General features: G+C 44.7%; 2 protein-coding genes and 1 long non-coding RNA gene across 5 annotated transcripts in view; 2 read left to right on the plus strand and 1 right to left on the minus strand.

The window, feature by feature from the left end:
• Nucleotides 1-2,379: 2,379 nt before the first annotated feature.
• LOC140273964 (uncharacterized) overlaps nucleotides 2,380-14,231 on the minus strand; it is a 145,116-nt gene continuing 133,264 nt past the window's right edge. The window contains exon 3 of the long non-coding RNA XR_011908069.1: nucleotides 2,380-2,392. This is a non-coding gene — a long non-coding RNA (uncharacterized lncRNA). The remainder of the gene's footprint in view (nucleotides 2,393-14,231) is intronic.
• On the plus strand, nucleotides 4,542-7,173 carry LOC140273959 (heat shock 70 kDa protein 1-like). 2 transcript variants are annotated; one of them, XM_072369618.1, is made up of 2 exons: nucleotides 4,542-4,738; nucleotides 5,225-7,173. In XM_072369618.1, the coding sequence occupies exon 2, from the start codon at nucleotides 5,254-5,256 to the stop codon at nucleotides 7,171-7,173; it is 1,920 nt and encodes a 639-aa protein (XP_072225719.1). In that variant the 5' UTR covers nucleotides 4,542-4,738; nucleotides 5,225-5,253. The 2 variants fall into 2 exon arrangements, with proteins under 2 accessions (XP_072225719.1, XP_072225720.1); XM_072369619.1 differs by having other exon boundaries at nucleotides 5,231-7,173.
• On the plus strand, nucleotides 9,763-12,371 carry LOC140273579 (heat shock 70 kDa protein 1-like). 2 transcript variants are annotated; one of them, XM_072369193.1, is made up of 2 exons: nucleotides 9,763-9,936; nucleotides 10,423-12,371. In XM_072369193.1, exon 2 carries the CDS (start codon nucleotides 10,452-10,454, stop codon nucleotides 12,369-12,371), a length of 1,920 nt encoding a protein of 639 aa, XP_072225294.1. In that variant the 5' UTR covers nucleotides 9,763-9,936; nucleotides 10,423-10,451. The 2 variants fall into 2 exon arrangements, with proteins under 2 accessions (XP_072225294.1, XP_072225295.1); XM_072369194.1 differs by having other exon boundaries at nucleotides 9,764-9,936; nucleotides 10,429-12,371.

Here is a 14,231-nt window from a genome sequence, read left to right on the forward strand (position 1 = left end):
GAGAGTAAAGAATCCAGTGCAGAGAGTAAAGAATCCAGTGCAGAGAGTAAAGAATCCAGTGCAGAGAGTAAAGAATCCAGTACAGAGAGTAAAGAATCCAGTGCAGAGAGTAAAGAATCCAGTGCAGAGAGTAAAGAATCCAGTGCAGAGAGTAAAGAATCCAGTACAGAGAGTAAAGAATCCAGTGCAGAGAGTAAAGAATCCAGTGCAGAGAGTAAAGAATCCAGTGCAGAGAGTAAATAATCCAGTGCAGAGAGTAAAGAATCCAGTGCAGAGAGTAAAGAATCCAGTGCAGAGAATAAAGAATCCAGTACAGAGAGTAAAGAATCCAGTGCAGAGACTAAAGAATCCAGTACAGAGACTAAAGAATCCAGTACAGAGACTAAAGAATCCAGTACAGAGAGTAAAGAATCCAGTGCAGAGAGTAAAGAATCCAGTACAGAGAGTAAAGAATCCAGTGCAGAGAGTAAAGAATCCAGTGCAGAGAGTAAAGAATCCAGTGCAGAGAGTAAAGAATCCAGTACAGAGAGTAAAGAATCCAGTGCAGAGAGTAAAGAATCCAGTGCAGAGAGTAAAGAATCCAGTGCAGAGAGTAAATAATCCAGTGCAGAGAGTAAAGAATCCAGTGCAGAGAGTAAAGAATCCAGTGCAGAGAATAAAGAATCCAGTACAGAGAGTAAAGAATCCAGTGCAGAGACTAAAGAATCCAGTACAGAGACTAAAGAATCCAGTACAGAGACTAAAGAATCCAGTACAGAGAGTAAAGAATCCAGTACAGAGAGTAAAGAATCCAGTACAGAGAGTAAAGAATCCAGTGCAGAGAGTAAAGAATCCAGTGCAGAGAGTAAAGAATCCAGTGCAGAGAGTAAAGAATCCAGTACAGAGAGTAAAGAATCCAGTGCAGAGAGTAAAGAATCCAGTACAGAGAGTAAAGAATCCAGTACAGAGAGTAAAGAATCCAGTACAGAGAGTAAAGAATCCAGTACAGAGAGTAAAGAATCCAGTACAGAGAGTAAAGAATCCAGTGCAGAGAGTAAAGAATCCAGTGCAGAGAGTAAAGAATCCAGTGCAGAGAGTAAAGAATCCAGTACAGAGAGTAAAGAATCCAGTGCAGAGAGTAAAGAATCCAGTACAGAGAGTAAAGAATCCAGTACAGAGAGTAAAGAATCCAGTACAGAGAGTAAAGAATCCAGTGCAGAGAGTAAAGAATCCAGTGCAGAGAGTAAAGAATCCAGTGCAGAGAGTAAAGAATCCAGTGCAGAGAGTAAAGAATCCAGTGCAGAGAGTAAAGAATCCAGTACAGAGAGTAAAGAATCCAGTGCAGAGAGTAAAGAATCCAGTACAGAGAGTAAAGAATCCAGTGCAGAGAGCAAAGAATCCAGTACAGAGAGTAAAGAATCCAGTGCAGAGAGTAAAGAATCCAGTGCAGAGAGTAAAGAATCCAGTGCAGTAACACAAGCCCAGATGGAGGTAAGGGGGGGGGGGAAGAAAGTGAACCCAGAGGGGATGAAAAACATGAAGCACACCGTCCAAATCAACCCGAAGGTCTGAAACGAACAAAGTCACTTCCTCCAGTTTGTTTGTCACCGGCTGCAAATGAAAATGAGTCTGAAACACACAACCTCAGTCGCTCCTGTGACTGAAACCTAAAACTGAACTAAAACAGATGCATGAACGAACCAGGAAGCAGGAGGGAGGAAGAAGGAAATGGAAAATATCTAGAAGTTCTCCCATTCTTGAGATTCTTCTGTTATCATTGTTGTCCATCTTCTATTCCCGCTTCACCCGTGGGTTGGGGTGCGGGGGGGTGGAGCCTATCCCAGCGGTCAGCAGGCGAGAGGCGGGGTGCGGGGGGGTGGAGCCTATCCCAGCGGTCAGCAGGCGAGAGGCGGGGGGGTGGAGCCTATCCCAGCGGTCAGCAGGCGAGAGGCGGGGTGCGGGGGGGTGGAGCCTATCCCAGCGGTCAGCAGGCGAGAGGCGGGGTCACCCTGGACCGGTCAGCAGTCCATCACAGAGACACAGAGACCACCAGACACACGCCTAAGGACAGGTTTAGAGACACCAGTTAACCTGACAGCATGTTTTTGGATGGTGGGAGGAAGCCGGAGAACCAGAGAACCGCAGAGAACCCACGGGGAGAACATGTTTATGTTTATATTTATGCATTTAGCAGATGTTTTTATCCAAAGCGACTTACAGATAGGCAGATAGTAAGGGGGTCTTGCCTAAGGACCCCTACTGGAGGTAATACCTTTCAAATAGGGGATTTGAACCCAGATCTCCCACATGGAAGGTGGGAATAACATCACTAAACTATCCAGTCCAGGCAGACTCTGTTGTTGTAGTTTCTGTAATAATACAACTAAAACAGTTCTTATTGTGCCAGCAGGGCCTGCAGCGCTGCATTCTTGCTGCTTCGTGGTGTTCAGACTGTAAACAGGGAGCCTCAGGGTTCACTTTACAGATCTGTGATGTGGTTTTTAAGGCAAGCACAAAGCCGTCAAAATAACTGCGGAAACTCTTCGTCTCTCGCTGTCCTAGATGTCAGAACGACTCAGATCAGAGCTAAAATAAAGGTCCGAATCAGTGTTTTTTATGGCTTTAAAAATGAATTTATATGTTCCCAAAGCCTCCCAACTGTTCCTGAATCACAGCTGTATTTCTGATCATAAACGGCAGCTGTTTGTCCGTCTCACTGGAGCAGATTCCTCATCTTAAGCCTGCGTTTCTACACCGTTGCAATGCTGACAGACCTGTATGGACACATGTGACTTCGTCTTTCTTCCTTCTCTGTTGCTGAACCTGCCCTTGAAATTCTGCAATTCTTCCTTTGTGTTTAATGACGCTTCTGAGACCCGTTTGGGCCCAACATCGACCCTGAATCAGAACAGGTTTCCTGAAAGGAACAAAGTCCAAGAGCCAATGAAAGTGAAGCAGCCGGCGTTCCCCCTCTGATAAAAACGCCATAAACGACTCTCTGTACCTGATATGGTTGGCAGGAGAACGTGTCTTTATGTGGAGAAACGTTTTATTCGTAAATCTTTGGTCAGAATTCCAGCAGAAACGTCATAAACCTGATGCTGAAGGACACCATCAGGGCAGGTGTGGTCTGGAATGTTCCTTCATGGAAACGCGACTGAAGGTGGAACAAAGGCTGTCTTTAAGCCATCTAACACCTTATTTACCTGTTCTTTTACATTCTTCAGTTCTACACTAACCTTTGTGACTGATTTCCTCTTTTATTGAGACAGAAACAAAACTTTTCATCAAATCTGAGTCTTTAAAAGTCCTCCGACGTATATTTATGTCACTGCAGTGAGAATAATTAACCGAAACAGCCTGTATGATAAAGATAGACACAATACAGAAGCCACGGAAATAAACTTATCTCTTTAAGTTGATCTGTTGTAGGTTAACAATATGTCACATAAAAATGTTCACACACAATAAAAGAAAGATGGGAAAAATGACTGAAGCTTTGTAGGTTAGTCTCTAAAGATTTCATAACTCATAAATACCAAAAAATTCACCTTATTTATCACTTCTTTAACAAAACAACAACTGTATTATATCATATGTTGCTATTCATTAAAAAGAAAATCATTAATGTTGTTATAAAGGCAGGAAAGCTCTGTCAAATACACTAAATAAATCCATAATGGTCAATATTTTCCTGTTTGCTGATTTAAAACATCCAAACTCTGGTGACATCTGGTGGAAACAAAGAACTTTAGTTTTACCACATTTCATATTACAGCACATATTTAGCTCTCAGCAGAGACAACTAACACATCCTGTTGACCTAATTTATCTCCAAACTAAGCTGAGGAGCATAGATTTTAAAAATGTATTTCAGCTGATCATTAACACAGAGATATGGCAGCTGCAACGGACCAAATCAGGAATAAAAATACACAGTAACTACTAAATAATATGGTCTGAATAGAAGAAAAAATACCCAAAGGCTTTTATTTTCTGAATTATTTTGAATTTTCAAGCAATTGTAGTAAATATCAACAGATTGACCTCACTTTCAAATATAAATATCCAAATTTATATGTAAATGTTGATTAAATGTCTCCTTCTCCTAACAGACGCTGTGCACCAAGACTCCATTTAAGAAATGACCGTTTTAAAGCATTTCTGGTCTCCTGGTTATTGTACAGAGTTGTAAAAAGAGTCCAGCAACTCATTTTAATCTCTAATGTCCTCTAATCATTTCGGCATGGATTAAATCTTATTATTCAAAAAAAAATATTTGAAATTTTAATGGAATAATATCAAGAAGAATTCGATCAACGGTTGGTTTTAAAGTAGATTTGTGTCCTGATTTACTTGAATTTTTCACGGAGCTTTTAAACATCACTCTGTCTATATTCGCTGTCACTCTTACTGTATTCAGAAGATGAATCCTAAATGATCTAAAACTATATTTTTCTGATTAATACTTTTAACGATTTCTCTGAGCGACGAGAAGCGAGTAGAAACTTCTCGCGGATGACGTCATGACGCAGAGCACCGCACTGACCTGTGATTGGACAAGAGAGTCAAGGGAAAGCTCGAGAAACAACGAGAAAGGAGCGAAGAAGAATAAAAACGGTGCTGGTGGTGAACACCGGCAGTTCAGAGAAGAAGAGAGCCGAGAAGAGACACTGAAGACTACAGCTGAAGACGAGCTGCGCAGCGGAGAGGAACTGATTTCAATTCTAATCCAGCTTTATTTGACCTTCCATCCAGAGTAAGTACTCATCTAAAGTTTTCCCTGTTTTAGGTCTACTTCTATATATTTTTCTGTTTGTTAACGCCAAAAGAAATAATTTGCTGCTACTAAGTGACTTTATTTTAAAAATGAACATCTTTTTATCTAATCATGCTTGTTTTGAACAGTAAGAATATAAGAAGCTCTGACTTATCACAGAACTGTTCAAATCTGTCAGTAACTCGGTTTTCTGCCTACTTTGCGGTTCTGTAACATTAAAGCGAACAGAAGCTTTTTATGTGTATCTAAATAATTGAGTCTTGTTGCAGATTTAACAGCTTAATGGTTTAGTTTCTGTTCTTTCTTGATATATTTAACTCATGTGATTTGAAGCGATGCCTTCACTCTGAATGACCTCAGTCCTCTGATGCTGGGACTCAGTTTGTGACAGAAAACAGCTGAAGCTCCAACAGCTGCTGCAGATGTTCCCTTTTCTCATGCTCCTCCTCATTTGTGTCTCTGCAGCTTTAGGACACAAAGCCAACTCAGCCAAGATGCCTGCAGCTAAAGGCGTAGCGATCGGCATCGACCTGGGCACCACCTACTCCTGTGTGGGGGTTTTCCAGCACGGGAAAGTAGAAATCATCGCCAACGACCAGGGCAACAGGACCACCCCCAGCTATGTGGCCTTCACCGACACCGAGAGGCTGATTGGGGACGCAGCCAAGAACCAGGTGGCTCTGAACCCCAGCAACACTGTGTTTGATGCCAAGAGACTGATTGGAAGAAAGTGTGATGATCCAGTGGTGCAGGCGGACATGAAGCACTGGCCCTTCAAGGTGGTTTCAGAGGGAGGGAGGCCCAAAATACAAGTAGAGTACAAAGGGGAGGACAAAGCCTTCTACCCCGAGGAGGTTTCCTCCATGGTCCTGGTGAAGATGAAGGAGGTCGCCGAGGCCTACCTGGGCCAAAAGGTGTCCAACGCCGTCATCACAGTCCCGGCGTACTTCAACGACTCCCAGCGACAGGCCACTAAAGACGCAGGCGTCATCGCGGGACTCAACGTCCTGAGAATCATCAACGAGCCCACGGCGGCCGCCATCGCCTACGGTCTGGACAAAGGCAAGTCAGGAGAACGCCACATCCTGATCTTTGACCTGGGCGGGGGCACCTTCGACGTGTCCATCCTGACCATCGAAGACGGCATCTTCGAGGTGAAGGCCACGGCCGGAGACACTCACCTGGGCGGAGAGGACTTTGACAACCGCATGGTCAACCACTTTGTGGAGGAGTTCAAGAGGAAGCACAAGAAGGACATCAGCCAGAACAAGAGAGCCCTGAGGAGGCTGCGCACAGCTTGTGAGAGGGCCAAGAGGACCCTGTCCTCCAGCTCCCAGGCCAGCATCCAGATCGACTCTCTGTTTGAGGGCATCGACTTCTACACCTCCGTCACCAGGGCTCGCTTTGAGGAGCTGTGCTCCGACCTGTTCAGGGGAACCTTGGAGCCGGTGGAGAAAGCCCTGAGGGACGCCAAAATGGACAAGGGCCAGATCCACGACGTGGTGCTGGTGGGAGGCTCCACCAGAATCCCCAAGATCCAGAAACTGCTGCAGGACTTCTTCAACGGCCGGGAGCTGAACAAGAGCATCAACCCGGACGAGGCGGTGGCCTACGGCGCCGCCGTCCAGGCCGCCATCCTCTCCGGGGACGCCTCGGGCAACGTTCAGGACCTGCTGCTGCTGGACGTGGCGCCTCTGTCCCTGGGTATCGAGACGGCCGGAGGGGTGATGACGTCCCTGATCAAACGCAACACCACCATCCCCAGCAAACAAAGCCAGGTGTTCAGCACCTACTGTGACAACCAGCCCGGGGTCCTGATCCAGGTCTACGAAGGGGAGAGAGCCATGACCAAGGACAACAACCTGCTGGGCAAGTTTGAGCTGACGGGAATCCCACCCGCTCCCAGAGGGGTCCCGCAGATCCAGGTCACCTTCGACATCGACGCCAACGGGATCTTGAACGTGTCGGCGGTGGACAAAAGCACCGGCAAAGAGAACAAGATCACCATCACCAACGATAAGGGCCGCCTGAGCCCAGAGGAGATCGAGAGGATGGTGCAGGACGCCGACAAATACAGAGCTGAGGACCACCTGCAGAGGGACAAAATGGCTGCCAAGAACTCCCTGGAGTCCTTGGCCTTCAGCGTGAAGAGCAGCGTGCAGGACGAGAGCTTGAAGGGCAAAATCAGCGAGGAGGACAAGAAGAAGGTGACTGAGAAGTGTGAGGAGACCATCACCTGGCTGGAGAACAACCAGCTGGCTGAGAAAGACGAGTACCAACACAAGCAGAAAGAGCTGGAGAAAGTGTGCAACCCCATCATCAGCAAGTTGTATCAGGGAGGGACGCCCGCCGGTTCCTGCAGAGAGCAGGCAGGGGCCGCCAGCCAGGGGCCAACTATTGAGGAGGTGGACTAAAGCCCCCTTAATGTGGGCTCTGAGCTCTGTTTAGCTGTTTGTCGGAGCCTCGTTTTATAGCTCAGAAATAACTGGTTGTTTCCACGTCTTCCCTTAAAAACAGTTTGAACCGGTTTCACTGCTGTGGCTGAAGAACTGGAACTTTGTATCTAAATTGTATATTTTTGATGAATAATTCCTAAAATCAGTGATGCTGAAGATGTACAGAAGTTAAATATGTTTATCTTTGCTCTGCTGGACTGTGCAATAAAAACTAAAGTCAGTTTTATGACTGTTTCTTTCTTTCTGCTTCTTGTTTTCTTTTAGAAATTGACCAATAAAAAGCCTCCAGAGGAACGTAGAACATGACTGGTTTGTTTCTATCAGATTTCTTGTCATAGACACAGTCAATAAACAGCTGGATTCAATACTTTTGTTCAGGTAAATGCAAAAATAAGAAATGTGACCTGAAAACAGAACTAACATCTGTTATCTCCAGTTAAACTGGGTTTGACTTTCACACAGAACAATTAACGTCATCTTTTCCCCTCATTGAATGGAATGAAACCCGTTTTAAAGTAAACTTAAACTAAATGAGCCGTTTTAGCCACTAGAGGGCAGTGAATGCAGCTTTGTAAAGATGCTGCAACTGATCTGGAAACAGTTTGAGCAGGAAGATCAGAAATCCCATCAAACCTGAACAGAGAGTGGAATTGTTCTTTATTCACTGCTAAAAGTACAGTTAGCTTCAGTTTAAATGATCCCTTTGGGGTTAAGACACCAGCTGCAGCAGAACAGCAGTGTTTTCTGCAGCAATGGGACCAGAGTTCAACACGGCCGTGTAACACAGGGCTGTGTGGGATTAAATGGGTCGTCTGTTTGGTCGCTTCACCACAGCTGGGAGGGGATTTTGTTGGGTGCATCTGTTAATATGATGGATGGACTGAGAGGAAAAATGATGAGAAAAAGCTTCAAAAACTCCACAAAGACTCAAAATGAACTCAAGGAAACAAAAGCTGCAAACACTGAGATCTAAAAGGAGTAAAAGAGGAGCCATAATGACGGAGAAGAAACCTAAAACTTTCTAAAACCTTCAGATTGTGAATCAGCACGAAGAGACACATCAACCTCAAAGATAAGCAAACTCAAATAAATCCAATAAAAACATCCTTAAAGACACTAAATGAATATAAAAAGGCTCCAAATGAATGAACAAGTCACAAAATGATGTAAAATCACCAGAAAGAGCAGCGATGGAGGAAGAAACCCACTTAAATAATCTTAAACAACTTAAAGTATGAAGGTTTTGTTTCCCACCACAGTTTCTATCCCCAGCAGAGTGGGAGTTCACTCATAATTACAGTAAATCCAGCTTTTATTCTCTTGTCCTTGAGTCATGGAGACGCTTTTTAACTGTCTCATCTCCATAATGTGGCTGATTGTTTGGTTTCTAAAGGTTTTGTTACAGAGCAACGATCAGAATATTTCCACTTCTGTGTCAGTTTAAGCACTGAGCCGTACTGACATGAACTGCTGGGTGCTTTAATCTCTAATCAGCATCAGAATCTCCATTTATTCAACATGTAAATAACTGTTTAGAGTCAGCAGAGAGAGAAAAGAAAGGTTCAAAACTAAACCAAACATATAGTAAAGAGTAATAACCCAATAATAAAGAATTACAGTAGTTCAGTCCTGAAGGAACAGATGCATGGAGCAGTTTCTCTGCATCACCCTGAGACAGGATGGTCCTGATTTTAACGATATTATGAAGGTGAAAGAAGGCAGAAACCTGTTTTATATGAGAGTCAGAGGACAGATCCTGGTCAGAAATAACTCCAAGGTTCCTCACTGTAGTGAGATAAGCCGAAGTGTTTTAAATGTCTTTTGTTGTGAATCGTTGCTATGACAATCAAATGATCTGAGCTGATCATCAACACACCAAATCATGAGTAAAAATACACAGTAACTGCTAAATAATATAGTCTGAATAGAAGAAAAAAGGCCCAAAGGCTTATATTTTCTGATATATTTTGAATTTTCAAGCAATTGTAGTAAATATCAACAGATTGACCTCACTTTCAAATATAAATATGCAAATTTATATGTAAATGTTGATTAAATGTCTCCTTCTCCAAACAGACGCTGTGCACCAAGACTCCATTTACAAAACGACCGTTTAAAGCATTTCTGGTCTCCTGGTTATTGTACAGAGTTGTTAAAAGAGTCCAGCAACTCATTTTAATCTCTAATGTCCTCTAATCATTTCGGCATGAATTAAATCTTATTATTCAAAAAAATAATAATTTGAGATTTTAAAGGAATAATATTAAGAAGAATTCGATCAACGGTTGGTTTTAAAGTAGATTTGTGTCCTGATTTACTTGAATTTTTCACGGAGCTTTTAAACATCACTCTGTCTATATTCGCTGTCACTCTTACTGTATTCAGAAGATGAATCCTAAATGATCTAAAACTATATTTTTCTGATTAATACTTTTAACGATTTCTCTGAGCGACGAGAAGCGAGTAGAAACTTCTCGCGGGTGACGTCATGACGCAGAGCGCCGCACTGACCTGTGATTGGACAAGAGAGTCAAGGGAAAGCTGGAGAAACAACGAGAAAGGAGCGAAGAAGAATAAAAACGGTGCTGGTGGTGAACACCGGCAGTTCAGAAAAGAAGAGAGCCGAGAAGAGACACTGAAGACTACAGCTGAAGACGAGCTGCGCAGCGGAGAGGAACTGATTTCAATTCTAATCCAGCTTTATTTGACCTTCCATCCAGAGTAAGTACTCATCTAAAGTTTTCCCTGTTTTAGGTCTACTTCTAGATATTTTTCTGTTTGTTAACGCCAAAAGAAATAATTTGCTGCTACTAAGTGACTTTATTCTAAAAATGAACATCTTTTTATCTCATCATGCTTGTTTTGAACAGTAAGAATATAAGAAGCTCTGACTTATCACAGAACTGTTCAAATCTGTCAGTAACTCGGTTTTCTGCCTACTTTGCGGTTCTGTAACATTAAAGCGAACAGAAGCTTTTTATGTGTATCTAAATAATTGAGTCTTGTTGCAGATTTAACAGCTTAATGGTTTAGTTTCTGTTCTTTCTTGATATATTTAACTCATGTGATTTGAAGCGATGCATTCACTCTGAATGACCTCAGTCCTCTGATGCTGGGACTCAGTTTGTGACAGAAAACAGCTGAAGCTCCAACAGCTGCTGCAGATGTTCCCTTTTCTCATGCTCCTCCTCATTTGTGTCTCTGCAGCTTTAGGACACAAAGCCAACTCAGCCAAGATGCCTGCAGCTAAAGGCGTAGCGATCGGCATCGACCTGGGCACCACCTACTCCTGTGTGGGGGTTTTCCAGCACGGGAAAGTAGAAATCATCGCCAACGACCAGGGCAACAGGACCACCCCCAGCTATGTGGCCTTCACCGACACCGAGAGGCTGATTGGGGACGCAGCCAAGAACCAGGTGGCTCTGAACCCCAGCAACACTGTGTTTGATGCCAAGAGACTGATTGGAAGAAAGTGTGATGATCCAGTGGTGCAGGCGGACATGAAGCACTGGCCCTTCAAGGTGGTTTCAGAGGGAGGGAGGCCCAAAATACAAGTAGAGTACAAAGGGGAGGACAAAGCCTTCTACCCCGAGGAGGTTTCCTCCATGGTCCTGGTGAAGATGAAGGAGGTCGCCGAGGCCTACCTGGGCCAAAAGGTGTCCAACGCCGTCATCACAGTCCCGGCGTACTTCAACGACTCCCAGCGACAGGCCACTAAAGACGCAGGCGTCATCGCGGGACTCAACGTCCTGAGAATCATCAACGAGCCCACGGCGGCCGCCATCGCCTACGGTCTGGACAAAGGCAAGTCAGGAGAACGCCACATCCTGATCTTTGACCTGGGCGGGGGCACCTTCGACGTGTCCATCCTGACCATCGAAGACGGCATCTTCGAGGTGAAGGCCACGGCCGGAGACACTCACCTGGGCGGAGAGGACTTTGACAACCGCATGGTCAACCACTTTGTGGAGGAGTTCAAGAGGAAGCACAAGAAGGACATCAGCCAGAACAAGAGAGCCCTGAGGAGGCTGCGCACAGCTTGTGAGAGGGCCAAGAGGACCCTGTCCTCCAGCTCCCAGGCCAGCATCCAGATCGACTCTCTGTTTGAGGGCATCGACTTCTACACCTCCGTCACCAGGGCTCGCTTTGAGGAGCTGTGCTCCGACCTGTTCAGGGGAACCTTGGAGCCGGTGGAGAAAGCCCTGAGGGACGCCAAAATGGACAAGGGCCAGATCCACGACGTGGTGCTGGTGGGAGGCTCCACCAGAATCCCCAAGATCCAGAAACTGCTGCAGGACTTCTTCAACGGCCGGGAGCTGAACAAGAGCATCAACCCGGACGAGGCGGTGGCCTACGGCGCCGCCGTCCAGGCCGCCATCCTCTCCGGGGACGCCTCGGGCAACGTTCAGGACCTGCTGCTGCTGGACGTGGCGCCTCTGTCCCTGGGTATCGAGACGGCCGGAGGGGTGATGACGTCCCTGATCAAACGCAACACCACCATCCCCAGCAAACAAAGCCAGGTGTTCAGCACCTACTGTGACAACCAGCCCGGGGTCCTGATCCAGGTCTACGAAGGGGAGAGAGCCATGACCAAGGACAACAACCTGCTGGGCAAGTTTGAGCTGACGGGAATCCCACCCGCTCCCAGAGGGGTCCCGCAGATCCAGGTCACCTTCGACATCGACGCCAACGGGATCTTGAACGTGTCGGCGGTGGACAAAAGCACCGGCAAAGAGAACAAGATCACCATCACCAACGATAAGGGCCGCCTGAGCCCAGAGGAGATCGAGAGGATGGTGCAGGACGCCGACAAATACAGAGCTGAGGACCACCTGCAGAGGGACAAAATGGCTGCCAAGAACTCCCTGGAGTCCTTGGCCTTCAGCGTGAAGAGCAGCGTGCAGGACGAGAGCTTGAAGGGCAAAATCAGCGAGGAGGACAAGAAGAAGGTGACTGAGAAGTGTGAGGAGACCATCACCTGGCTGGAGAACAACCAGCTGGCTGAGAAAGACGAGTACCAACACAAGCAGAAAGAGCTGGAGAAAGTGTGCAACCCCATCATCAGCAAGTTGTATCAGGGAGGGACGCCCGCCGGTTCCTGCAGAGAGCAGGCAGGGGCCGCCAGCCAGGGGCCAACTATTGAGGAGGTGGACTAAAGCCCCCTTAATGTGGGCTCTGAGCTCTGTTTAGCTGTTTGTCGGAGCCTCGTTTTATAGCTCAGAAATAACTGGTTGTTTCCACGTCTTCCCTTAAAAACAGTTTGAACCGGTTTCACTGCTGTGGCTGAAGAACTGGAACTTTGTATCTAAATTGTATATTTTTGATGAATAATTCCTAAAATCAGTGATGCTGAAGATGTACAGAAGTTAAATATGTTTATCTTTGCTCTGCTGGACTGTGCAATAAAAACTAAAGTCAGTTTTATGACTGTTTCTTTCTTTCTGCTTCTTGTTTTCTTTTAGAAATTGACCAATAAAAAGCCTCCAGAGGAACGTAGAACATGACTGGTTTGTTTCTATCAGATTTCTTGTCATAGACACAGTCAATAAACAGCTGGATTCAATACTTTTGTTCAGGTAAATGCAAAAATAAGAAATGTGACATGAAAACAGAACTAACATCTGTTATCTCCAGTTAAACTGGGTTTGACTTTCACACAGAACAATTAACGTCATCTTTTCCCCTCATTGAATGGAATGAAACCCGTTTTAAAGTAAACTTAAACTAAATGAGCCGTTTTAGCCACTAGAGGGCAGTGAATGCAGCTTTGTAAAGATGCTGAAACTGATCTGGAAACAGTTTGAGCAGGAAGATCAGAAATCCCATCAAACCTGAACAGAGAGTGGAATTGTTCTTTATTCACTGCTAAAAGTACAGTTAGCTTCAGTTTAAATGATCCCTTTGGGGTTAAGACACCAGCTGCAGCAGAACAGCAGTGTTTTCTGCAGCAATGGGACCAGAGTTCAACACGGCCGTGTAACACAGGGCTGTGTGGGATTAAATGGGTCGTCTGTTTGGTCGCTTCACCACAGCTGGGAGGGGATTTTGTTGGGTGCATCTGTTAATATGATGGATGGACTGAGAGGAAAAATGATGAGAAAAAGCTTCAAAAACTCCACAAAGACTCAAAATGAACTCAAGGAAACAAAAGCTGCAAACACTGAGATCTAAAAGGAGTAAAAGAGGAGCCATAATGACGGAGAAGAAACCTAAAACTTTCTAAAACCTTCAGATTGTGAATCAGCACGAAGAGACACATCAACCTCAAAGATAAGCAAACTCAAATAAATCCAATAAAAACATCCTTAAAGACACTGAATGAATATAAAAAGGCTCCAAATGAAGTCACAAAATGATGTAAAATCACCAGAAAGAGCAGCGATGGAGGAAGAAACCCACTTAAATCATCTTAAACAACTTAAAGTATGAAGGTTTTGTTTCCCACCACAGTTTCTATCCCCAGCAGAGTGGGAGTTCACTCATAATTACAGTAAATCCAGCTTTTATTCTCTTGTACTTGAGTCATGGAGACGCTTTTTAACTGTCTCATCTCCATAATGTGGCTGATTGTTTGGTTTCTAAAGGTTTTGTTACAGAGCAACGATCAGAATATTTCCACTTCTGTGTCAGTTTAAGCACTGAGCCGTACTGACATGAACTGCTGGGTGCTTTAATCTCTAATCAGCATCAGAATCTCCATTTATTCAACATGTAAATAACTGTTTAGAGTCAGCAGAGAGAGAAAAGAAAGGTTCAAAACTAAACCAAACATATAGTAAAGAGTAATAACCCAATAATAAAGAATTACAGTAGTTCAGTCCTGAAGGAACAGATGCATGGAGCAGTTTCTCTGCATCACCCTGAGACAGGATGTTCCTGATTTTAATGATATTACGAAGGTGAAAGAAGGCAGAAACCTGTTTTATATGAGAGTCAGAGGACAGATCCTGGTCAGAAATAACTCCAAGGTTCCTCACTGTAGTAAGAGAAGCTGAAGTGTTTTAAATGTCTTTTGT

The sequence above is a fragment of the Leuresthes tenuis genome, unplaced genomic scaffold, assembly GCF_036924035.1.
Source record: "Leuresthes tenuis unplaced genomic scaffold, fLeuTen1.0.hap1 SCAF_17, whole genome shotgun sequence".
Classification (NCBI taxonomy): domain Eukaryota; kingdom Metazoa; phylum Chordata; class Actinopteri; order Atheriniformes; family Atherinopsidae; genus Leuresthes; species Leuresthes tenuis.

Coding starts and splice junctions, on each gene's coding strand:
- LOC140273959 (XM_072369618.1), top strand. CDS start 5,254: ATGCCTGCAGCTAAAGGCGTAGCGATCGGCATCGACCTGGGCACCACC.
- LOC140273579 (XM_072369193.1), top strand. CDS start 10,452: ATGCCTGCAGCTAAAGGCGTAGCGATCGGCATCGACCTGGGCACCACC.